Here is a 24,829-nt window from a genome sequence, read left to right on the forward strand (position 1 = left end):
TTTTCAAAAGAGATCTGGCCAAGACCAGAAGCTCCAGTTTTCTCTGCTTCTGTTTGCAGCAGAGCAAAAAGGACAGAGAGCAAGGGACGAGAGAAGACACGAGACAAAGACATGAACGGGACCAAATACTAACCAAGACAACCTAAACAACAAATACTGAATAAATTCAAGAGCGTAAGCCCTTGAATTCTGATTTAATAAAGTAAATCAGAATACTTTATTAATCCTGAAGGATTAATAAAGTATTCTGATTCTGATAACTAGGAAACATAAGATACACAGAGAACAGAATAATGATTAAACAAGACTCAAAAAACCACAAACACAAAACACTGGGTCAACGGCCCAGGTACCCTAACAGCCGAGGGAAAAGATGACCTCCTATTCACATCAGTATGGTATATTTTACTCCCATATCACTACTCAAAGATCATATTTTATTGTTGTAGGTTGTGGAGGTGACACACACACAAGCTGTAGTTCAACAATGACTTCATTCCTCTATTGACCTATAAAGAGGTCTTGTTACATAAGATTAAAGCTGGAAACTGACACACATAAGCCCAAACACATTGTGTTATTGTGGACGTTGAAGTCACTGCATGTGTTTTTCATGAAGATTAAACTTTCCTGTGCTGTTGGTTCTTTGTTTAATTCTGTTGGTTCTTACTTTTTTGTTCCTAAAGTTTAGTTTAAACTAAACCTAGTGTTCACATTTCCCCTGTCTCGTGTAGTCAATTAGGATCAGCTGTGTCTTTGCCATTCCATGTCTCCCCCTGTGTGTATTTATGCTATGTGTCCTCGTGTGCTCCTCGCCAGTTCATCTGTGTTTTTTCCCTGGATAATGTCCATGTCGGTTTACTCACCCTTGCGTGACCCCTACCACGTGACCTTGTTTTACGATCGCGAGCGCACTGAGTGGTTTGAGGAATTGTTTAATGAGTGTTTAGATGAGACAACTTGGGAGCTTAACTCTCAGGACATTTATGTTGGTACAGCTGGAGTGGCAGCGTTTGTTCCACTCCCTGAAGATAAAATGAGTTGGTATAGAATGGGGGATGAAGCGGTTCCCCATGTGTCTTTGGCAGTGCACGAGGGTCATCAAGCAAAAGATTTAGGCCCCATGGTGAGAACAGCCACAAGGGTCACAGATTGGCAACAAACACAACTCACTGATGTCTCATACTCACCCAGTTGTAAAACATATCGAATTTTTGTGACTGCTACTGATCAGAGTGTGTTAGAACACAAACTTTTAAAGCGAACACATGGCAGGGAGAAATCTGATCATGAGGAAGCTGTTAAAGGCTTAACAGAACTCCCAGACACTCTGTGGTCTAAAGGTCCAACTGATGTGGGTTTAACATTTTGTTCACCCGTCACATTTGAGTTAAAGGATGACACCCCTATTTGGCGTTCACAATACAGACACAGCCCAGAGGCAGATAATGGGATTGCAGAAACTATTTCAGGGCTCCTGCAGGTGGGTGTGCTGGAGTCGTCTTCCTCTGCATGGAATACTCCGATCCTCCCAGTTGAAAAGTCAGGCACGGGCAAGTATCGCATGGCACATGACCTTAGGGCAATAAACGCTGTCCTTAAGACACAAACAGTACCTGTACCAAACCCGTACACAGCTCTGACTAATTTATCTCCAGATCAGCGGTGGTTCACATGCATAGATTTGGCAAATGCTTTCTTTTGTCTCCCTCTGCATCCATCCTTAAGAGATATTTTTTCATTTACTTACAGGGGCCAGCAGCTGCGTTACACACGGCTGCCGCAGGGTTTTGCCCTTTCACCTGGCATTTTCAATCAGGTACTTAAAAATGCTCTTTCTCCATGTGTATTACCTGAAGGATGCACACTGATCCAATATGTGGACGATTTGCTGATTGCCGCTAAAACAGCTGATGCTTGTTTTCAAGCGACAATGACTGTGCTTCGTCAGCTGGCTAAAACAGGCTTTAAAGTAAGTAGAGAAAAACTCCAACTTGTCAGAACTGAAGTTACATTTCTAGGTCGTGTGGTGGCGATGCAGACGGTGGGCATGTTGGCGTCCCAGAGGGAAACAATTATGTCACACCCCCAGCCACGTACAGTTAAAGAAATGTTGTCATTTCTTGGGCTCACAGGTTACAGTAGACACTACATTCCTGACTATGTGGGCAAAACCAAACCTTTGAGGGATTTGGTGAAAGAACACGGCATGAGAGATCTCACAGCTAATCTCAACTGGACCACTGAAGCTGAAATGCGGTTCATTGAATTAAAGCAGGCCCTGTCTCATGCAGCAGATTTGGCAATCCCAGATTATAACTCTGATTTCTCAGTTGATGTTTCTGAAACAAATGGAGTAGTAAATGGTGTGTTGTTTCAGAAAAAAGGGGGAAAGAGACAAGTGCTGATGTATATCAGCATTGGCCTGGATAACACAGAAAAAAGACACCCCATGTGCACACAACATGCAGCAGGGGTAGCAAAAATAATTCAGAAAGTGGCTCACATTGTGAGAGGGCACCCACTGAAAGTGCTCACAACACACAGTGTGGTGGCCTATGTGAACTCACAGGTATTTACAATGACCCCACTGAGACAACAGAGACTGACTAAGATTCTGGAGTCTCCAAACTTGACCTTCACACATGAAGGGATTAACATGGCAGATCAAATGGGGGGGGGACACCTCATGACTGTACACAAATAGTAGAGGTTGAAGAGAAAGTAAGGTCTGATTTGAGAGCAGAACCGGTGAGTGAGGCAGATGATTATTTTACAGATGGATGTTGTTTTAGAGATCCGAGTGAAGGATTGAAAACAGGCTATGCAGTGGTGAAAGGAGTTGGAGACCAGCTGCTGGTGGAGAAATCAGGAACATTAGAAGGGCCTCAGTCAGCACAGAGAGCAGAGCTTATTGCAGTGATAGAAGCTCTGAGATTAGGGAAAGGAAAAAGAGTTAACATTTATACTGACTCAGCATATGTTTTTGGAGCAGCACATGTGGAGCTGGGGCAATGGAGGAGGGCTGGATTCAGAACAGCCACAAATAAACCGATCAAACATGAGGAGGAAATGAGACAGCTGGAGGACGCTCTGAAAGAACCTCTGGAGGTCGCTATCATAAAGTGTAAAGGGCATGACGAGTCTGACACTTGGGTGGCGAAAGGAAACAGAGCAGCCGACGAGGAAGCAAAACGGGCGGCAGGCTATAAGGAAGGAAAACAAATGGTAAGTATGGGTATGGAATGGGGAGACCTGCCAGCCCAACAGCGAGAGGACATCGAAAAGGCGCAAGGAGGAGCCTCACCCGAGGAAAAGGCGGTGTGGCAGGAAAGAGGGGCCGTACAATCAGAAGGATTGTGGAGAGGGCCCGATGGGCGGCCAGTGCTCGCAGCAGAAGTGGCCCAGGAGAAAATCAAAGAAGCTCATGGGCTAGGTCATGTGGGAGTGGCCCAGATGGAAAGGGATTTGTGTCATTGGTGGCATCCCTACATGAAAAACCTGGTAAGGGAACATGTGAGAACCTGCCTGATTTGTGGACAATACAATCCGAAGCCCACCGTGAAACCAGAAATGGGTAAGTTTCCTTTGCCAGAAAGACCAGACCAGGAAATTGTGATTGATTACACTGACATGATAACCACTGTTCGAGGGTTTAGATATCTGTTGGTGTGTGTGGATGGTCTGACTGGCTGGCCAGAGGCGTGGCCAAAACGCAGAGAGGATAGTAAAACAGTGATCAAATGTCTGGTGAATTATTATGTCCCCTGGCATGGATTCCCAGAGAAGGTAAGATCAGATAATGGCACTCACTTTAAAAATCGAGATCTCGCTGAGGTGGAATGTATGTTGGGGTTGCAACATAGATATGGTACAGTTTACCATCCACAATCTCAGGGAAAAGTGGAAAGAATGAACCAAAATCTTAAAAACAAATTGGCAAAAATCTGTGCACAGACCAACTAGGTGTCTGGGCAGAAGAGATAAAACCACATTCCTTACCCCCCTTCCTGCTTCACACAGAAAGACAGGGAGGCAAGGTCAGGAGCCAGGCTCGCTAAGAATTAGAAAAACATGTGAAGATGCAGCTTTTATGACAAAGAGGGGGGCTGTGACTAGCTATAAAAGTCTGTGAAAGTTGCTACCATTTTGAGACATGCTGTCGAACCTCTGCAGGCATCTCTCCCGTCCGGACGTTGTAATGCTCTGACTGTTGAATTGTATGGAAATAAATGATTGTTGATTGAGCATTTATACACCGAGTATTGTCCTTCCTTCAGCCCAAAGATTCAAAGAATTGGGAGATTTCAACAGTCTTCAAGCAACTTAAACAAGTCCAGACGCTTTTCTTTGCAAGCTGATTTGACTACGATGACCTGGATGACTGAGAACCTTCACAGACATAATAAACACAAAGTTTTTGTTCTATAACATTTTTCTATCATTGCTTTATTATGGATTAGGTGCAAGAGTTGTTAAAATGTATAATTAAATAATAGATGGATTCAATAGCAAACGGTGCCTCGTTCTCAGATGGACAGCAAGTGGAATGTGATAGATGAGATGAGGAGATGGAAGGAAGAAGAGAGGCAAAGAGTGATTCACAGGCAGAGCTTAGTTTATTTCCCACAGTTTTGTTGCCTTATGGTTCCAAGCGCCGTGACCAATCTTTGCGTTTTATTATTATCTCATAACACTTGTTTAATCAGCTACCCTCTCTCCTGTGGACTGTTTAATCTCTACAGTCTCAGATCAACACAGCCCTGCCCTCCAGCACTATCAGCAGCAAGAGCAGAAGCAACCCCCCAAACAGCAACATTGTACCCATCAGGTAAAAAATGGGCTACATTTGCTTTGCATTGTGCCCACCTGATGACAGTGATGTAGTGTGATGTGATTCCATATTAGATTCTTGATGAATGTGGGTTGTTGTTCTTCAGCCTGCTTCTATGTGCCCTTTTTAACTGTGAGCACCCGCCCCTTTAAACATCTCTGCACTGCCCTGACTAAATGTATATATAAACTGTCTCTATGGTTTACAGTCTGAGTCTGACAAGCTGTCAGCTGTTCATTTCTGCTATTTGAATTGTTAAAAGAAACAAACTATTCATTTAGCAGATTAACAAAAAGAATAGAGAGGCATCCAGTTATTGACATTTATATTATTTAGTTAAAGGTTTGAACAGAAAAACAATTAAACACAGAGCCTCTTCCTGCTTTCTGGAATGAATCACAGCATGAAAACCCTTCCTCTTCTTCCTGCTCTCTAGCTAAGCACCTCCTGTCTGTCCATATCTTTCTGTGTTCCCTCCCCTTTAGATCTACATTATGAAGATGGGTGTAACCAACATGTGTTAGAGTTGGCAGGCCCCATTCACAGCAGCAACACTTGTTGTTCAGATCAGGTCAGACCAGTTTCTATAATAAGGAAGTGAAACTTACACAGTCACTGACACTGAGAGGAGAAATGGCGCAGAAAAGTGTTCAGCTGGATCGAGAAACCTTCTCTTGTTCGATCTGTTTGGATCTACTGAAGGATCCGGTGACTCTTCCCTGTGGACACAGCTACTGCATGAAGTGTATTGAAAGCTTCTGGGATGAAGAGGAAAAGAAGAAAATCTACAGCTGCCCTCAGTGCCGGAGGACTTTCACAGCGAGGCCTGTCCTGGAGAAAAACACCATGTTAGCAGTTTTAGTGGAGCAGCTGAAGAAGACTGGACTCCAAGCTGCTCCTGCTGATCACTGCTATGCTGGACCTGAAGATGTGGCCTGTGATGTCTGCACTGGAAGAAAAATGAAAGCCTTCAAGTCCTGTTTAGTCTGTCTGGCATCTTACTGTGAGAAACACCTTCAGCCTCATTATGATGTTGCTCCATTAAAGAAACACAAGCTGGTGGAGCCCTCCAAGAAGCTCCAGGAGAACATCTGCTCTCGTCATGATGAGGTGATGAAGATGTTCTGCCGTACTGATCAGCAGAGTATCTGTTATCTCTGCTCTGTGGATGAACATAAAGGCCACGACACAGTCTCAGCTGCAGCAGAAAGGACTGAGAGGCAGAGAGAGCTGGAGGTGAGTCGACAAAACATCCAGCAGAGAATCCAGGACAGAGAGAAAGATGTGAAGCTGCTTCAACAGGAGGTGGAGGCCATCAATCAGTCTGCTGATCAAACAGTGGAGCACAGTGAGAAGATCTTCACTGAGCTGATCCATCTCATCCAGAAAAGAAGCTCTGATGTGAAGCAGCAGATCAGATCCCAGCAGGAAACTGAAGTGAGTCGAGTCAAAGAGCTTCAGGAGAAGCTGGAGCAGGAGATCACTGAGCTGAAGAGGAAAGATGCTGAGCTGAAGCAGCTCTCACACACAGAGGATCACATCCAGTTTCTACACAACTACCCCTCACTGTCAGCACTCAGTGAGTCTACAGACTCATCCAGCATCAATATCCATCCTCTGAGCTACTTTGAGGATGTGACAGCAGCTGTGTCAGAGGTCAGAGATAAACTACAGGACATTCTGAGAGAGGAATGGACAAACATCTCACTGACAGTCACTGAAGTGGATGTTTTACTGTCACAACCAGAGCCAAAGACCAGAGCTGGATTCTTAAAATATTCACGTGAAATCACACTGGATCCAAACACAGCACACGAAGAGCTGTTATTATCAGAGGGGAACAGAAAAGCGCAAGCAGTGATTCAACAACAGTCTTATTCTGATCATCCAGACAGATTCACTGGATCGTTGCAGGTCCTGAGTAGAGAGAGTCTGACTGGACGTTGTTACTGGGAGGTGGAGTGGAGAGGGGGAGGAGTTTGTGTAGCAGTCGCATACAAGAATATCAGCAGAGAAGGAGGTGAATGTGTTTTTGGATGTAATGACAAATCTTGGTCATTAAATTGTTACAACAACAGTTTTATATTTCGGTACAACAACATCCAAACTCCTGTCTCAGGTCCTTGTTCCTCCAGAGTAGGAGTGTACCTGGATCACAGAGCAGGTATTTTGTCCTTCTACAGCGTCTCTGAAACCATGACTCTCCTCCACAGAGTCCAGACCACATTCACTCAGCCGCTCTATGCTGGACTGAGGCTTTACTATTATGAACTGTTGGTTTACGATGATTATGGAGCCACTGCTGAGTTGATTAAAGTGAAATAGACTGAAGTCTTTCATATTGTTGTAAGTTTAAATCTGTATTTTAGTTCCCTTTTAGTTTCTCTCCATCATTATTGTGGTATTTATGTGCTGCACATAAATCAGATGTCAGTCAAACATTATGGGCAGTACCTCGACATCTTCAACATGTTGTCTTGATGTTTTTACGTTTTATAGGTGGAGCTCTTTCCTGTGTCTGTTCAGCCATGGAGACTATCAATGCTTATGGATATTTTTATTTGAAAAATTTCTCCACATGACAACATAAACTTCTCTATCTTCTAAATGTTTACTGAATATTTTTCTTAGGTATTTGTATGTTGTTGTTTCTCTTCACTGATCTTAACAGAGAAGTCTACAGACCTTCCTTTATCACACAGATTTTATTCTCATTTGTACATTTATAAAGAAAACAATTAATTACAGAGCAATAAGAAATTTTAAGAAAGTGCACTATATCATAATTTATAGTAAAGTGTATTAAAGCATCGTTAGTTAGTCACTTATTTAGTTTGGAGCTGTATCATCTGACACTGTAGAAACATTTCCTCCAGCTTCAGCACAGAATGTTAAAAACAGAACTATTAATGAGAACAAACAGTAGGAACACAGTATCAGCAAACATCATGGCTTAAAATGGAGAGTAAAAATCTAAAAAGAAATAAACAAATTAGTAAAAAGGATTTCCTGTTGACATGTTATTGGTCCTATCTTGTCTGCAGCACCTCCAGGATGCTTCTTATATGTTTCTGGTTATTTTTGCACCAATTTTAGTTTTTGTCAGTAGGAAGTTCAAGTTCAACTCAGTGTGTTTGTTTGTTTTTTTCAAACTGATGCCTGACCTTGAACACCAAACATCTGTCAATAAAGCAATGATATAAAATGCTTATATTAGTACTGAAAAACTGCATATCCACTTTACAAATATAAATAATGATATAAATCCACAGCTGAACTGGAGGAGCAGCTGATCTAGTTCACTCATGTGTTTCTGGACTAAGAGTTGGAGCAAATACCTTATGATTCAGTGATGTTTGTTTTTGTTCAATATTTTGTAGATCCAAGAGTGAGTTTGACTCATGATGATGATGTTCCGAATTAAACAAAGTTGGTCACAAATTCTTCAAAGCTGTTTATTAAGAATATATTCACTTGGACTCATGAGACAGGCTTGTGATCCAAGGGAGCCATCAACTGGACAATTACTGACATGACAACAAAAAAGCTAAGTACAGAGGGGGGAACAGAGGTGAAAATACTTGCTTTAAAGGATTGTAATGTTTCCTTTTAAAATAAGTCTCTAAGGTCAGACAAAGGGACAGAAACTCATAGCTTTCTACCAGCCCAATGACAAAACTATAAGTTGTTTTTTAACATCTACTTTTTCATCTATTTGGCAGTCACAGTGAAAAGTATAAACATTGGCACGCTTTGTCTTGTGATTCTGCTGTTCGTAAAAAATGACCATGCGCAAAGTACCAGACTTTAAGGCTTTGACTTGATGCCAATGGCCTGAGGAGGACAGTATTACCCTTGGACATGTGTAGTCTGCCGTCTACTCAATAGAAGAAGAAGAAGCGCGGAAATGGCACAACTGTCTTCAGTTTCTGGGAGAGTTTAACAATGAGAGACTGATGATGCAGAAGAAATCTCCGTGGTTAAAAACATTAAAAACAGTCGTCCAGGATGATGAGATCCGCCACTGGCTCAGACTGCTGTATATCAGCCGGAGACCCGAGATGAAGTCACGCAGCAGGTATGTAAAACTGTGATGTTCTCAATGAACTAACACAGGAACGATCTGAGCTCAGTCTGTAAGCTAACAGGCTAAAATCAGAGAGCAGCTAATCAAACAAGTGCGTCCGTTTTTTTTAAAGGTCAACTTTTAACAATAGACTTTCATGAGACACATCAAAACCAAACAGGGAGGGAAAGCTTCGGTTTTCTGCACTGTGCCACAGTTCGCTGTCTGCTTCGGTTCACGACGCCTCACTCCGGGGCTACAGACAGTTCTCTGCCGCCTGTGGTGCTCCTCACCTCCGTCTGCACCCACAGACTTCCCGAGGTGGAGGCAGGCCGGCAGGGACTTTGAGAGATGGGCTTTACTTTTAAAAATAGCCCTTAATCAGGGTCTAACTCACTAAAAGATGGCCACATGTCTCTCTCCAACTTAATCTCTTTCTTTTAAGTAATTGTTTTTCATTGAAATGAAATTAATTGTTCAATAAAATGATTACATTTATAATTGAATTAAAGTTAAATGAATCAAGGTGATTTTGACTTTGCTAGTTAACAGGAAGAGAAACAAACTTACACAGGATAAAATGAAATTTGGAGCCAGCAGAAAAAGTCAGATCACAGACAAACAGAAACATTCCTCTTTGGCTAAAATAAAATGCAGATTATTGCTCATCTGCAGTTTTAATCATGGTGAATAATTTATGATTCAGCCAAGTAAGATTCTTCTGTGTGGAGGTTTTTCCCCTGTCAAAAGGCATTGACCATTACCTTCATCTAAACATGGAATTTAAGTCATGTAGTTGCCGTTGTTTGTTTTTAAAGAGGTCATAATATTTTTGTGATGGTAGAAATTTATCTTCAAAGTAATAGTTATAAAGTGAATTAATAAGACTTTCCAACAAAGAGAGGGAGTCACATGGTGCTTCTGAAACATTTGTACAAACCTCTCTCACATATGTGAGCAACATGCTCACAGTGTACAGCCCTGCTGACTGAGGCTGCACCTTTACCTGTCTAATCTTTTTCTTTTTACTTTGTTCCTCAAGTCCCACATCAACATGAAGTGTAAGGAGGAGGAAGATCTGGCTGGCCAGCAGGTCTGGAAGCAGGAGAGGAACTTCAATCTGGACCAGGAGGACACAGATCCCCCACAGATCAAAGAGGAACAGGAGGAACTCTGCATCAGTCAAGAGGGAGAACAGCTTGTAGTGAAACACGAGGATGAAGGCATCGTCGTCTGGAGCGGGGAAGAGCGGCTCAGACAGCTGCATAACATCTGGAAACCTGAGAAAGATTTACAGACCAGCGGTAAAACTGTAATGGCTTTTCTGAAGTGTTAACATTAATATTAAACCTACAGTTTGTATCAGTCAGATCTATTTAATGTGTATTCGTGAAAACATGACAGGGAGTTTTAAATGGACTGGTTCTTATATAGCGCTTTTCTACTCAATCTTGAGCACTCAAAGCGCTTTACAAAACTTGTGCATTCACCCACTCACTCCCATTCGCACAAGCACATTTTTCTTAGTGCTTTCTACCAACATTCAGACACACATTCCACAGATCAAAGAGCAACTTGAGGCAACTTGGAGTTAGTATCTTGCCCAAGGATATTTGAAATGCAGACTAGGTGAAGCCGGGAATCGAACCGATCAGTAGATGATCTGCTCTACCGCCTGAGCTACAGCCACCCCCAATAGTGAAGATTATTTTGAAAAATATCAAGATGTAGATCAGTTTCGAGATCAACTCCAAAATAGATCATCAGTCAGTCAGTAATAAGTGAGTTCTTTTTTGTTTGAAAGGTTTTTTTTACTCTTAATGTTGCTGAAAAATGTCAGAACTCAAGTTCTCATTTGCATCAGAGTGCACAAATAACTTCATTTTTACACACTTTTAATTTCACCTGCAAATGTGAGCAACATGCCCTCATTACAGACTTTAACTAAAACTTTATCTTCTCAGAAGTGTTTTTCTATAATTACATTTTTTTTATTGTTCGTTTAGAAGCAATAGTGGAGAGACCGGCTGACTGCTGCAGAAGAAATCTGCTCTGAGGTTAACAGAACGTCTGATCGTCCAGTATGAGATCAACCTTCAGCAGAGACTGCTGGATATCAGCCGGAAACCCGAGATAAAGTTACGCATAACAGGTAAAACTGCGATGGTCTCAGTGGACTAACACAAGAATACAACTCATGTAGGACCTGATCAGAGCTCAGCTTGTAGGCTAACATACTGAAATCAGGGAGCGGCTAATCACACAAGTGCGTCTCTTTTTTACGGTAAACTTTTAGCATTAAACAAACCTTGAGACCGAGAGAAAGTGCCTTTATAGAAGATTTATTTAGAAGATTAAGATAAAGGAGGCAGGGAGGGAAAGCTTCTGTTTTCTGCACTGTGCCACAGTTCGCTGTCTGCTTCGGCTCTCTGACCCTCACTCCGGGGCTACAGACAGTCCTCTGCCGCCTGTGGTGCTCCTCACCTCCGTCTGCACCCACAGGCTTCCCGAGGTGGAGGCAGGCCGGCAGGGACTTTGAGAGATGGGCTTTACTTTCAAAAATACCCCTTAATCAGGGTCTAACCCTACAAGACCATCGTGCCTCCCCCACCATCCTCACCTCATGTTAAAATGTATATTTTTCAACTGAATTATATTTGGGTTCAAGAAAATGATGAAGTTTTTAAAATAACTTTGTAATGTTCTAATAAACAGTCTTAACTCGAACTAAATCAGCTCAAATCTCACAGATGTCAGTGTTATTCACAAAGCATGGAAACATAGTTGTTAGTTTTGAATGCAGCCACAGCAGGCAAACTATGGCTGCATGCTCCAAAGAACAGGAGCACAGTAACTGAACACACTCTTAGCACACTTACATCTGATTTTGGGAACAGTTAACAGATCTGAACCTGATGACCTGAGAGGTTTAACTGGGTCAAAGGTCGAGAGCCAATTGAGAACTGTCCAGTTAAACCAACTAAATGATGAAACCTTTGATTTAAAATGTCATGATCAACAGTATCAAAGGCAGCAATGAGATCAAATAGAACTAAGACTGAAACTCTGAGTCCCTAATAATCTTCAGATCACTGATGACTTTAGTTGGGTTGATTCTGTGCAATGACTGGCTGTGAAACCTGACTGGTACTTATCTGCTATGGCACTGTGAGATTTTCAGTTTAATCTACAACAATGACAAACATTTACTTGCAGCGTGAAGCTGGCAGCAGCTACCTGAATGATTTGTACTCTGAACTTTCCTAATAAGAGTATCAGAGCTCGAGAGTAACTTACACTTTCATTTTTCACATTTGTACAGTTTAAATTTCACTCCCATATGAGGACATGCTCAGAGTGGACTATATTTGCTCAGATGTGTTTTCCTGTCATCACATTATTAACCTTTTTCCTCAGTGACCCTTTGTTCCTCAAGATCTCCCCCTAACATGAAGTGTGAGGAAGAGGAGGGCCTGTATGACCAGCAGGTCTCCAACCAGGAGAGGAACTCCAGTCTGGACCAGGAGGGCCCAGATCCTCCACAGATCAAAGAGGAAGAGGAGGAACTCTGCATCAGTGATGACGTAGAAAAGATTGTACTCAAACAGGAGGATGAAGGCCTCATCTGGACTGAAGAAGAGCAGCTCAGACAGCTGGATAACATCTGGAAACCTGAAATGAACTTACACAGCAGGGGTATGTAAAACCGTAATGGTCTTACCTAAAAATTAATATGACTTTAATTCATTCAATAAAGATATTTTGGAAACACATCAGAGTTCTTCAAGGCCAGTGTTTAAATAAACTCAGCTGATTGTTAGTCGAGGTTTTCTGAGAGCTTCGCTGCTTTTTATCCCCATATTTTAATCCTACTTTTAAATTTCCCCTTCTGTCTGATGTTTGTCTTATCATTTACATAAACATGTTTCCAACAGTAATTGGTGGACAAACTGTGATTGGTGCATAGAAATTTACTAACGTGTTAGAAGTGAGTGCATGAAATCTTATTTTAACAGTTTCCAGGTCTGGGTAAATGATATGATGATATTTCGGATGATATTTTGATTAAACTCTGTTGTAGAGTTGGAAATGGACAGCTGTAGACACCACTGCCGAGTAGTCATTCTTGTTATACTTCTATATTTATCTAAGACAAGTAATTTTGTCCATTTGTCACCTCAGCTTTCCCACAACAGCATGAATGTGAGGAGGAACTGGTTTTTGGGGACCAGGAGAGAAACTTCAGCCTCGACCAGGAGGATCCGGAGCTTCCACACATAAAAGAGGAAGAGGAGGAACCTTGCACCAGTCAGGACGTAGATCAGCTTGTAGTGAAGCAGGAGACTGAAGGCATTATTATCTTCATGGTGGCTCCTACTTATGAGGAAAGTGAGCCAGAGCTGGACAGTGAACATCTCCTTTCTTCCAGCTCTCCTGAACCAGAGAGCAGAGATCAGCAAGACAACTTTCCTGTGTCAGAGAGTCAGCGTAAAACTGACACAAGTAAAAAGTTTGTGAAATGTGAGATTTGTGGAAAAACCTTTGAGTACAGATCCAAACTAACGAGACATATGAGGGTTCACACAGGTGAGAAGCCACATTCTTGCAGCACCTGCGGAAAAAGATTCAGCCTGATGATAAACTTGAAAACTCACATGAGAATCCACACAGGTGAGAAGCTTCATTCAGAGGATACAGTTACAAAGACACATGAGGATTCACACTAGTTAAAAGTGGGAGAACTGTCAGATGAAGCAGTCCACTGAGAAGCCAGATCAGAGCAGATCAGATGACCTCCTTCCTTAAAAAACTCTGTATTGTTTATTGTATGTAGGGGTGGGAGATATAGCCTCAAAATAATATTTCAAGAAACTTACATTTAAAAAAAATAATGTACATTTTATCAGCTCGGCAGGCAGCAGCATTTATATGTGTAAGTAAATGATGGATTTTCCATCTTTCTCTTCCAGTGAGCTGCTGTCACTGATGACAGCTTAGCTAATTCAAAGTGTGAAAATGTGGCCACCTCAAGGTGCTTGATATTGTAAGGTAAAGACCCAACAATAATACAATGAAAACAGAGAAAACCCAAACAGTCATATGACCCCCTATTAGCAAGCGTTTTGGCGACAGTGGGAAGGAAAAACTCCTTTTTAACAGGAAGAAACCTCCAGCAGAACCAGGCTCAGGGAGGGACCCCCATCTGCAACAAGGAAAGTTTTAAGTCTAATCTTAAAAGCTGAAGGCTCTGCCTCCCATTCTACCTTTAAATACTCTATGAACAACATTATAGTGCAATGTTAGTGACACGGCATACATGAAATATGAGCACATAAGTATCCTCAGGGGTGTTTTTCCTGGAAGTTTTAAGAAAAGTGTATTACAAGTGCTTACACTCTAGCTTAATATCCAAAATAACCTTGTAATGCGGAGCCTGCACAATTCTGTCATATAAGGAAAAGAAATTCTACCTGGTTTGTTTCATCTTGGGTCGAGCTTTTTAACCTCCTGCTTTTCCACCGTGTAGCACATCAGTAATTTCCATCCACTGACTGCTCTTGCTGTTATATGAAATGTAACTCGCGAGTGCTCCAGTGATGCATGGTTGAATCATTTGTTTACCTTTGGGTCGCACATCACTGCTGCTAGTATCTCCTGCTCACGTGCCTTCACAGCCCGGTTGTACTCAAGTGTGTTTTTGCTTAAAGTGTTGTAACAGGTTTGCTTTTTTCACTTTCAGTGGGAAAAGTTTTCTTGCATATTTTGCGAACATTCAGCTACCAAACTGTGACTGGAGCCCGACATATGGCTCTGGCTGTGAGACATGACTGGGGTTGACTCATTGGGGTGAATGCAAACACATGATGTTCCTCTAAACACACTTTTTTGTAAACATTTATACCAGTATTATTGCAGATCATATGATATGTCACAGCCCTAATTCTGTTTGTTGCATATTCCATTAAAACCTGTAATGAAGATGAAACACGTATTTACATTCATTTGATGTGATATTTGTATCGTGTTGAGCTGTGGAGGTGACAAAAAAGTTGCTGAGATGTTTTCTTTTTTTGTTTAGTGGAGAGGTTTTACTCCACAGAGTCAAAGCTGGAAAGAAACACACATGAGACCAAACATTTTGTGATTTAATCTCGATTTTCATGAAGACTGAATTTCAGCATGTGCTCATCCTGTTGATTCGTATGTTGGTGTTGGTTATGTGTCTTAAAAGTGAAATAAAGATTTCTTTAAAACTTCTTGTGGCTATTTTTTTAAGGCACAATCTTTACAACATGAAACAACGTCTGTGAAGCACATTTTGTACAGTGGGCAGGGAGACTTGCCCATCACTGTGGTGGTGGGGTGGATGAGATTTGCCTGCGGTCACTTAAGGCTCTGTATGTTGTGGGTCTGTCCTGGTTGTCCTGCTCAAACATTGTATGGACGTTGAGGTCAGTGCCTTCAGACCGGCCAACTATGGTGGTAATCATGGTCCCCTGTTTTATGAAGGGAGTGTAGAGGGTATGTTTGCACTTCAGGCCTCCCTAGGAAGGTCTATATCTGTAGTCACTTTCACTGTTTTCTTATTGCTGTTTCAAATTGTTGTTTCTGTTTGTAGCCTTTTTATTGAAGGATTTTGGTTTATATTATTAATATGTGCATTTGTTGTTATTAATAATATTTGCTTCACTCTCCATTTGATGTGTTTTTGGTATGTTTTACTTTTAATTGTTCTACACTCAACAAAAATATAAACGCAACACCTTTGTTCCTGCTCCGATTTGACATGGGATGGACATAAAGACCTAAAAGTCACTCCAGATACACAATATAACCATCCCTCCCAAACATTGTTCACAAATCAGTCTAAATGTGTGATAGTGAGCACTTCTGCTTTGCTGAGATAATCCATCCCACCTCACAGGTGTGCCACATCAAGATGCTGATCTGACATCATGAGTAGTGCACAGGTGTACCTCAGACTGCCCACAACAAAAGGCCACCCTGGAATGTGCAGTTTTATCTCACAGCAAAATGCCACAGATGCCACATGCATTGAGGGAGCGTGCAATTGGCATGCTGACAGCAGGAATGTCAACCAGATCTGTTGCCCGTGCATTGAATGTCCATCCCTCAACCATAAGCCGTCTCCACAGGCGTTTCAGAGAATATGGCAGCACATCCAACCGGCCTCACAACCGCAGACCACGTGTAACCACACCAGCCCAGGACCTCCACATCCAGCAGGTTCACCTCCAAGATCGTCTGAGACCAGCCACTCAGACAGCTGCTGGAACAATTGGTGTGCATAACCAAACAATTTCTGCACAAACTGTCAGAAACCGTCTCAGGGAGGCTCAACTGCATGCTCGCCGTCCTCATCGGGGTCTTGACCTGACTCCAGCTCGTCGCCGCAACAGACTTGTGTGGGCAAATGCTCACATTCGATGGCGTCTGGCACGTTGGAGAGGTGTTCTCTTCACGGATGAATCTCGGTTCACATTGTTCAGGGCAGATGGCAGACAGCGTGTGTGGCGTCGTGTGGGTGAGCGCTTTGCTGATGTCAATGTTGTGGATCGAGTGGCCCATGGTGGTGGTGGGGTTATGGTATGGGCAGGCATCTGTTATGGACGAAGAACACGGGTGCATTTCATTGATGGCATTCTGAATGCACAGAGATACCGTGATGAGATCCTGAGGCCCATTGTTGTGCCATACATCCATGAACATCACCTCATGTTCCAGCAAGATAATGCACGGCCCCATGTTGCAAGGATCTGTACACAGTTCTTGGAAGCTGAGAATGTCCCAGTTCTTGCATGGCCAGCATACTCACCGGACATGTCACCCATTGAGCATGTTCTGGATGTGCTTGACCGGCGTATACGACAGCGTGTACCAGTTCCCACTAATATCCAACAACCTCGCACAGCCATTGAAGAGGAGTGGACCAACATTCCACAGGCCACAATTGACAATCTGATAGACTCCATGCGAAGACGATGTGTTGCACTGCATGAGGCAAATGGTGGTCACACCAGATACTGACCGGTTCTGAGTCCCCAGACCCCCAATAAAGCAAAAAACTGCACATTCCAGGGTGGCCTTTTGTTGTGGGCAGTCTGAGGTACACCTGTGCACTACTCATGATGTCAGATCAGCATCCTGATGTGGCACACCTGTGAGGTGGGATGGATTATCTCAGCAAAGCAGAAGTGCTCACTATCACACATTTAGACTGATTTGTGAACAATGTGAGACATTGAGCTGTTAGCCGTTAGCATGCGTCCGTACTATCTGCCCCGGGAGTTCTCGCATGTTATCGCGATAACAGCGTATGTCCCCCCCTCGGCCAACGCGGATGCAGCCTGTGACACTCTCCACTCTGTGGTCAGCAGACTGCAAACACAATCACCGAGAGCCCTTCTCATAATATCAGGGGACTTCAATCATGCCTCACTGGACTCCACACTGCCCACCTTCACCCAGTATGTGACCTGCCCAACCAGAGTCAATAAAACACTGGACTTACTGTATGCCAATGCAGAAGAGGCATACAGTTCATCACCTCTCCCTCCCCTGGGCAGATCTGATCACAACCTGGTGCACCTTGTCCCTGTGTATGAGCCCTTAGTGCGCAGGGAGCCACCAGCCACCCGCACAGTACAGAGATGGTCAGAGGAGAGCGAGGAGGCTCTTAAGGATTGTTTTGAGTCGACTGTGTGGGAGGTGATTTGTGATGACCACGGAGAGGACATCGACAGCCTTACTACATGCATTACTGACTATATAAACTTCTGTGTGGATAACACCGTACCTACCAGGACTGTACGGTGTTTCTCCAACAACAAACCTTGGATTACCCCAGAAATTAAAACCGTCCTCAAGCAGAAGAGGAGGGCCTTCAAATCCAGAGACAAAGAGGAGTTGAAAAGGGTGCAGAGAGAGCTGAGGGGACTGATAAGGAATGGGAAGGAGAGCTACAGGCAGAAGATGGAGAACCAGCTTCAACAAAACAATGTTGGTGAAGTCTGGAGAGGCCTCAGAACCATCTCGGGCCACAAACAGCAGAACTCTCTGCCTGGGAGGGATGTGAGGTGGGCAAATGAACTGAATAATTTCTTCAACAGATTTGATTCAACCATGAGACAGTCTGCAACATCGGCTGCAGACTCACCCACCCCCACTGCTGCTGTTCCACCTCTGACACTTCACACCTCCTCTATTCACCCTGCTCACTCCCCCCCACCCCCAACTGCAGCATCCAATACACACTCAACACAAGGCTCCAGCCTGTCTCTCTCAACCACCCAGGTTAGGAGGGAACTGAGGAGGATTAATGGCAAGAAGGCAGCGGGTCCAGATGGCATCAGCTCGAGGGTCGTCAGGTCCTGCGCGGACCAACTGTGTGGGGTGATGGAGCACCTCTTCAACCTGAGCCTGAGGTTGGGAAGAGTCCCACAGCTCTGGAAAACCTCCTGTGTTGTACCAGTGCCAAAGACTTCACGCCCCAAGGACCTCAACAGCTACAGGCCGGTGGCTCTGACATCCCACCTGATGAAGACCCTGGAGCGGTTGGTCCTGGCTCAGCTTCGGCGCCTAACAAGCTCATGACTGGACCCACTTCAGTTTGCCTACCAGCCTGGCATTGGAGCGGATGATGCCGTCATTCACCTCCTACATCGTTCCCTCGCTCACCTGGAGACCGCTGGAAGCACTGTGAGAATCATGTTCTTTGATTTCTCCAGTGCCTTCAACACCATTCTTCCCTCGGTTCTAAAGGACAAGCTGGTGAACTCTGGAGTGGACCATCACCTCACTACCTGGATTTTGGACTACCTCACCGACCGACCACAGTATGTGAGGACTCAGGGCTGTGTGTCGGACAGGGTCGTCTGCAGTACGGGGGCCCCACAGGGAACGGTTCTGGCTCCGTTCCTCTTCACCATCTACACTGCAGACTTCTCCCACAATTCCACCCAGTGCTTCCTGCAGAAGTTCTCTGATGACTCTGCAATAGTCGGCCTCATCACTGATGGGGACGACAAGGAGTACAGAGGACTGACTCAAGACTTTGTGGACTGGTGCCAGCTGAACTACCTCCAGATCAACGCCAGTAAAACCAAGGAACTGGTGGTAGACTTCCGCAGGCACAAGCATTCTCCACTGCAACCACTGAACATCCAAGGTATGGACATTGAGGCTGTGGACAGCTACAGGTACCTTGGTGTTCATCTGAACAACAGACTGGACTGGACTCATAACTCAGACGCCCTCTACAGGAAAGGGCAGAGCAGGCTGTACCTGCTGCGGAGACTCAGGTCGTTTGGAGTGGAGGGCCCACTCCTGAAGACCTTCTATGACTCTGTGGTGGCTTCTGCTATCTTTTATGGTGTGGTCTGCTGGGGCGGCAGCATCTCTGCTGGGGACAGGAAGAGACTGAACAGGGTGATCCGAAGGGCCAGCTCTGTTCTAGGATGCCCTCTGGACCCAGTGGAGGTGGTGAGTGACAGGAGAACGGCGGCTAAGCTGTCATCCCTGTTGGACAACATCTCCCACCCCATGCAGCAGACTGTGACAGCACTGAGCAGCTCCTTCAGTGGGAGACTGCGGCACCCACGGTGTGGGACGGAGAGATTTCGCAGGTCTTTCCTCCCCACTGCTGTCAGACTCCATAATAAAGACTTTAACTGATCAAGCACACACATCCATACATATGCAATAACACTAAGTGCAATAATCCTTTCTGTCATCGTTGTATTTTTACTCAGTTGTATATAGTATTTGTATTTGTATTCTATTTTTATCTTATTGTATATTTATTTTATTGTATTCTACTGTATATAGTATTTTATTCTATTCTGTACAGTTGTGTACTGTATTTATTCTTATTGTATTCTAATTTTTGCCTCATAACTTTTGCACTGTCCACTTCCTGCTGTGACAAAACAAATTTCCCACGTGTGGGACTAATAAAGGTTATCTTATCTTATCTTATCTTATCTTATGTTTGGGAGGGATGGTAATATTGTGTATCTGGAGTGACTTTTAGGTCTTTATGTCCATCCCATGTCAAATCGGAGCAGAAACAAAGGTGTTGCGTTTATATTTTTGTTGAGTGTATGATTATGTTTATGTGTGGTTTATAATTATATTTAAGTTCTGGGGTTTTTTTTATGAATAAAAGTGACTTAACTTGTCAGAGATATGGGACTTTGGGCATTTCCCCTTCTGTCTTATTCTCAGTGTCTTGTCTCCATGTTTATTTACCTCTGTGTTGCTATCTTTGTGTCTCTGTCTCTTTCTCTTCCCCTGTTCAGTGGGATTTAAGACTTCCAACAAATAATTTCAAAGGGTCAATTAAATTTTAATAAAACCATTTTACTCAACACTGCACTCGAATTTTAGCATTTTTTTTTTTTTACTCAATCATAAAAAGATTCATCTTAAAAGATGTTTTAGAGACATTTTTATTACTTTTTTCTCTTTCTTTCTTTCTTTCTTTCTTTCTTTCTTTCTTTCTTTCTTTCTTTCTTTCTTTCTTTCTTTCTTTCTTTCTTTCTTTCTTTCTTTCTTGTTTTTTAGCCATCAGAATTATTGTCTGAAGGCCAAAAAAGATGCCCAACTAACTTAATTTACCAAATGGACCATCACGGCCTTGCCATATTGGTCTATTTGATCAACCTTTGTTATTATTTATTTATTTTAATTTATTTTCAGTTGTTACAGATAGGACAAACATGACTGGGGGATAGGAAGGAAGAAAGAAAGAAAGAAAGAAAGAAAGAAAGAAAGAAAGAAAGAAAGAAAGAAAGAAAGAAAGAAAGAAAGAAAGAAAGAAAGAAAGAAAGAAAGAAAGAAAGAAAGAAAGAAAAGGGGAAGAGGGACAGTGAGAAAGGGCACTTAAAAAATATCTCCCAGGTCACCTGTTGAGAGAAGAAAATAAGAGACAACAAGCAAAAAAGAGAGCAACATAATAACACAACACCATTGCAATAATCTAGCTAAGTGTAAATAACAGTAAATATTAAATACTGAATGTGATTGTGCAGCACGCAAGATTGACATCGCACAATGTGGTTTGAGGTAGCAGCCAAGAAAGGTGTAGCTTGTGTGTGTGAACACCTGTGTGGATGAGTGCTCGTCTATTCAAAAGGCTTCTCCATGTAACGATCTGCTAGAAGGTGTGGGGAGCCACAGCCCCGTCCCCCAGGGCATGAAGCAGGCATGGAGGAGATCCAGGCCCCAGACATCCAGAGGCCCCCAGAGTGCGAGCGCCCAAAGAGGACCACCGGAGGGGCAACCGTGCCACCTTCCTGGGAAGAGCTGAGGAGAACCCCAGATGAGGGGTCACCCAACAGCCACAGAGCAGAAGCCAGAGGGGGCTGCAGTGACGTACACGCGGGCTCTGCCGGCAGTCAGCTGTGCCAGAGTGAATCGAGCCCCCGCAAGGGGCCCGACCGAGCCACGGGCACCAGGCCCCACCAAGCAGCCGTACCGGGGAGTAAGCTGGTACAAACCTGAGCGCCCAGCCCTGGACACCAAGAACGCACCGATGTCTGAGGGCATCAGCCACCAGCAGGGAGTGTGGTGAGGGGAAATAAGCCTCCATACCTTGGAGGGCCTGAGATGTTCCAAGGGGGTGGAGTGTAAGACCCGAGCTGACATATAGACACAGACGAATAGGCGCACACAGACCTAAACATGCAGGTCTGTGTTCCAGGATTGAGTGAATGTGGTCTGATAACCCTCCCTCTTCCTGCTCTCTAACTCAGCACCTCCTCTCTGTCCACATGTTCCCTTGTTCCCTCCCCTTCTGATCTGCAGTTTGAAGATGGGTGCAACCAACATGTGGTGACGTATAAGAGCTGACAGATCCCATTCGCTACAGAAACCTATGTTGTTTAGATCAGAGCAGTTTCAGTTCTGAGGAAGTGAAACTTACACAGTCACTGACACTGTTGGGTGAAATGGCGCAGAAAAGTGTTCAGCTGGACCGAGAAACCTTCTCTTGTTCGATCTGTTTGGATCTACTGAAGAATCCGGTGACTCTTCCCTGTGGACACAGCTACTGCATGAACTGTATTGAAAGCTTCTGGGATGAAGAGGAAAAGAAGAAAATATACAGCTGCCCTCAGTGCAGACAGACTTTCACAGCGAGGCCTGTCCTGGAGAAAAACACCATGTTAGCAGTTTTAGTGGAGCAGCTGAAGAAGACTGGACTCCAAGCTGCTCCTGCTGATCACTGCTATGCTGGACCTGAAGATGTGGCCTGTGATGTCTGCACTGGAAGAAAAATGAAAGCCTTCAAGTCCTGTTTTGTGTGTTTGGTCTCTTACTGTGAGAAACACCTTCAGCCTCATTATGTAGCAGCTCAGTTAAAGAAACACAAGCTGGTGGAGCCCTCCAAGAAGCTCCAGGAGAACATCTGCTCTCGTCATGATGAGGTGATGAAGATGTTCTGCCGTACTGATCAGCAGAGTATCTGTTATCTCTGCTCTGTGGATGAACATAAAGGCCACGACACAGTCTCAGCTGCAGCAGAAAGGACTGAGAGGCAGAGAGAGCTGGAGGTGAGTCGACAAAACATCCAGCAGAGAATCCAGGACAGAGAGAAAGATGTGAAGCTGCTTCAACAGGAGGTGGAGGCCATCAATCAGTCTGCTGATCAAACAGTGGAGCACAGTGAGAAGATCTTCACTGAGCTGATCCATCTCATCCAGAAAAGAAGCTCTGATGTGAAGCAGCAGATCAGATCCCAGCAGGAAACTGAAGTGAGTCGAGTCAAAGAGCTTCAGGAGAAGCTGGAGCAGGAGATCACTGAGCTGAAGAGGAAAGATGCTGAGCTGAAGCAGCTCTCACACACAGAGGATCACATCCAGTTTCTACACAACTACCCCTCACTGTCAGCACTCAGTGAGTCTACAGACTCATCCAGCATCAATATCCGTCCTCTGAGCTACTTTGAGGATGTGACAGCAGCTGTGTCAGAGGTCAGAGATAAACTACAGGACATTCTGAGAGAGGAATGGACAAACATCTCACTGACAGTCACTGAAGTGGATGTTTTACTGTCACAACCAGAGCCAAAGACCAGAGCTGAATTCTTAAAATATTCATGTGAAATCACACTGGATCCAAACACAGCACACAAACAGCTGTTATTATCAGAGGACAACAGAAAAGTAACATTTATGAAACAACAACAGTCTTATTCTGATCATCCAGACAGATTCACTTGGTATCAGGTCCTGAGTAGAGAGAGTCTGACTGGACGTTGTTACTGGGAGGTGGAGTGGAGAGGGGAAGGAGTTTATGTAGCAGTCGCATACAAGAATATCAGCAGAGAAGGATATGAATGTGAATTTGGACGTAATGACAAATCTTGGTCATTAGATTGTGACAACAACAGTTTTACATGTTGGCACAACAACATCCAAACTCGTGTCTCAGGTCCTCGTTCCTCCAGAGTAGGAGTGTACCTGGATCACAGAGCAGGTATTTTGTCCTTCTACAGCGTCTCTGAAACCATGACTCTCCTCCACAGAGTCCAGACCACATTCACTCAGCCGCTCTATGCTGGACTGAGGCTTTACTGTTATTATGGAGACACTGCTGAGTTGATTAAAGTGAAATAGACTGAAGTCTTTCATATTGTTGTAAGTTTAAATCTGTATTTTAGTTCCCTTTTAGTTTCTCTCCATCATTATTGTGGTATTTATGTGCTGCACATAAATCAGATGTCAGTCAAACATTATGGGCAGTACCTCGACATCTTCAACATGTTGTCTTGATGTTTTTACGTTTTATAGGTGGAGCTCTTTCCTGTGTCTGTTCAGCCATGGAGACTATCAATGCTTATGGATATTTTTATTTGAAAAATTTCTCCACATGACAACATAAACTTCTCTATCTTCTAAATGTTTACTGAATATTTTTCTTAGGTATTTGTATGTTGTTGTTTCTCTTCACTGATCTTAACAGAGAAGTCTACAGACCTTCCTTTATCACACAGATTTTATTCTCATTTGTACATTTATAAAGAAAACAATTAATTACAGAGCAATAAGAAATTTTAAGAAAGTGCACTATATCATAATTTATAGTAAAGTGTATTAAAGCATCGTTAGTTAGTCACTTATTTAGTTTGGAGCTGTATCATCTGACACTGTAGAAACATTTCCTCCAGCTTCAGCACAGAATGTTAAAAACAGAACTATTAATGAGAACAAACAGTAGGAACACAGTATCAGCAAACATCATGGCTTAAAATGGAGAGTAAAAATCTAAAAAGAAATAAACAAATTAGTAAAAAGGATTTCCTGTTGACATGTTATTGGTCCTATCTTGTCTGCAGCACCTCCAGGATGCTTCTTATATGTTTCTGGTTATTTTTGCACCAATTTTAGTTTTTGTCAGTAGGAAGTTCAAGTTCAACTCAGTGTGTTTGTTTGTTTTTTTCAAACTGATGCCTGACCTTGAACACCAAACATCTGTCAATAAAGCAATGATATAAAATGCTTATATTAGTACTGAAAAACTGCATATCCACTTTACAAATATAAATAATGATATAAATCCACAGCTGAACTGGAGGAGCAGCTGATCTAGTTCACTCATGTGTTTCTGGACTAAGAGTTGGAGCAAATACCTTATGATTCAGTGATGTTTGTTTTTGTTAAATATTTTGTAGATCCAAGAGTGAGTTTGACTCATGATGATGATGTTCCGAATTAAACAAAGTTGGTCACAAATTCTTCAAAGCTGTTTATTAAGAATATATTCACTTGGACTCATGAGACAGGCTTGTGATCCAAGGGAGCCATCAACTGGACAATTACTGACATGACAACAAAAAAGCTAAGTACAGAGGGGGGAACAGAGGTGAAAATACTTGCTTTAAAGGATTGTAATGTTTCCTTTTAAAA

General features: G+C 43.2%; 3 protein-coding genes and 1 pseudogene across 3 annotated transcripts; 3 read left to right on the forward strand and 1 right to left on the reverse strand.

Moving 5' to 3' along the window:
- The first annotated feature begins 5,431 nt into the window (after positions 1–5,431).
- LOC146553027 (tripartite motif-containing protein 16-like) lies at positions 5,432–7,836 on the forward strand. The gene has a single exon (XM_085255520.1). It carries the CDS (start codon positions 5,468–5,470, stop codon positions 7,157–7,159), a length of 1,692 nt encoding a protein of 563 aa, XP_085111646.1. The 5' UTR covers positions 5,432–5,467; the 3' UTR covers positions 7,160–7,836.
- A 3,074-nt stretch (positions 7,837–10,910) lies between these two features.
- LOC146553028 (uncharacterized) lies at positions 10,911–15,157 on the forward strand. Its single transcript, XM_085255554.1, has 3 exons — positions 10,911–11,052; positions 12,318–12,596; positions 13,083–15,157. The coding sequence occupies exons 2-3, from the start codon at positions 12,350–12,352 to the stop codon at positions 13,625–13,627; spliced, it is 792 nt and encodes a 263-aa protein (XP_085111680.1). The 5' UTR covers positions 10,911–11,052; positions 12,318–12,349; the 3' UTR covers positions 13,628–15,157.
- Positions 15,158–15,247: 90 nt separating this feature from the next.
- LOC146553029 (uncharacterized) lies at positions 15,248–16,858 on the reverse strand (annotated as a pseudogene).
- A 4,954-nt stretch (positions 16,859–21,812) lies between these two features.
- LOC146553030 (tripartite motif-containing protein 16-like) lies at positions 21,813–24,216 on the forward strand. Its single transcript, XM_085255521.1, has one exon. It carries the CDS (start codon positions 21,872–21,874, stop codon positions 23,537–23,539), a length of 1,668 nt encoding a protein of 555 aa, XP_085111647.1. The 5' UTR covers positions 21,813–21,871; the 3' UTR covers positions 23,540–24,216.
- The last annotated feature ends 613 nt before the right edge of the window (positions 24,217–24,829 follow it).

The sequence above is a fragment of the Mchenga conophoros genome, linkage group LG18 (genome assembly GCF_057382185.1).
Source record: "Mchenga conophoros isolate Kocher_MC1m ecotype Shallow Benthic linkage group LG18, M_conophoros_male_GT1.1, whole genome shotgun sequence".
Classification (NCBI taxonomy): Eukaryota; Metazoa; Chordata; class Actinopteri; order Cichliformes; family Cichlidae; genus Mchenga; species Mchenga conophoros.

What these genes read in the sequence shown, in the direction of transcription:
- LOC146553030 (XM_085255521.1), top strand. Translation starts at nt 21,872, where the DNA reads ATGGCGCAGAAAAGTGTTCAGCTGGACCGAGAAACCTTCTCTTGTTCG.
- LOC146553028 (XM_085255554.1), top strand. Translation starts at nt 12,350, where the DNA reads ATGAAGTGTGAGGAAGAGGAGGGCCTGTATGACCAGCAGGTCTCCAAC. An exon ending in AATGAACTTACACAGCAGGG is followed by an intron (nt 12,597 to 13,082) that starts GTATGTAAAACC and finishes TTGTCACCTCAG; the next exon opens with CTTTCCCACAACAGCATGAA.
- LOC146553027 (XM_085255520.1), top strand. Translation starts at nt 5,468, where the DNA reads ATGGCGCAGAAAAGTGTTCAGCTGGATCGAGAAACCTTCTCTTGTTCG.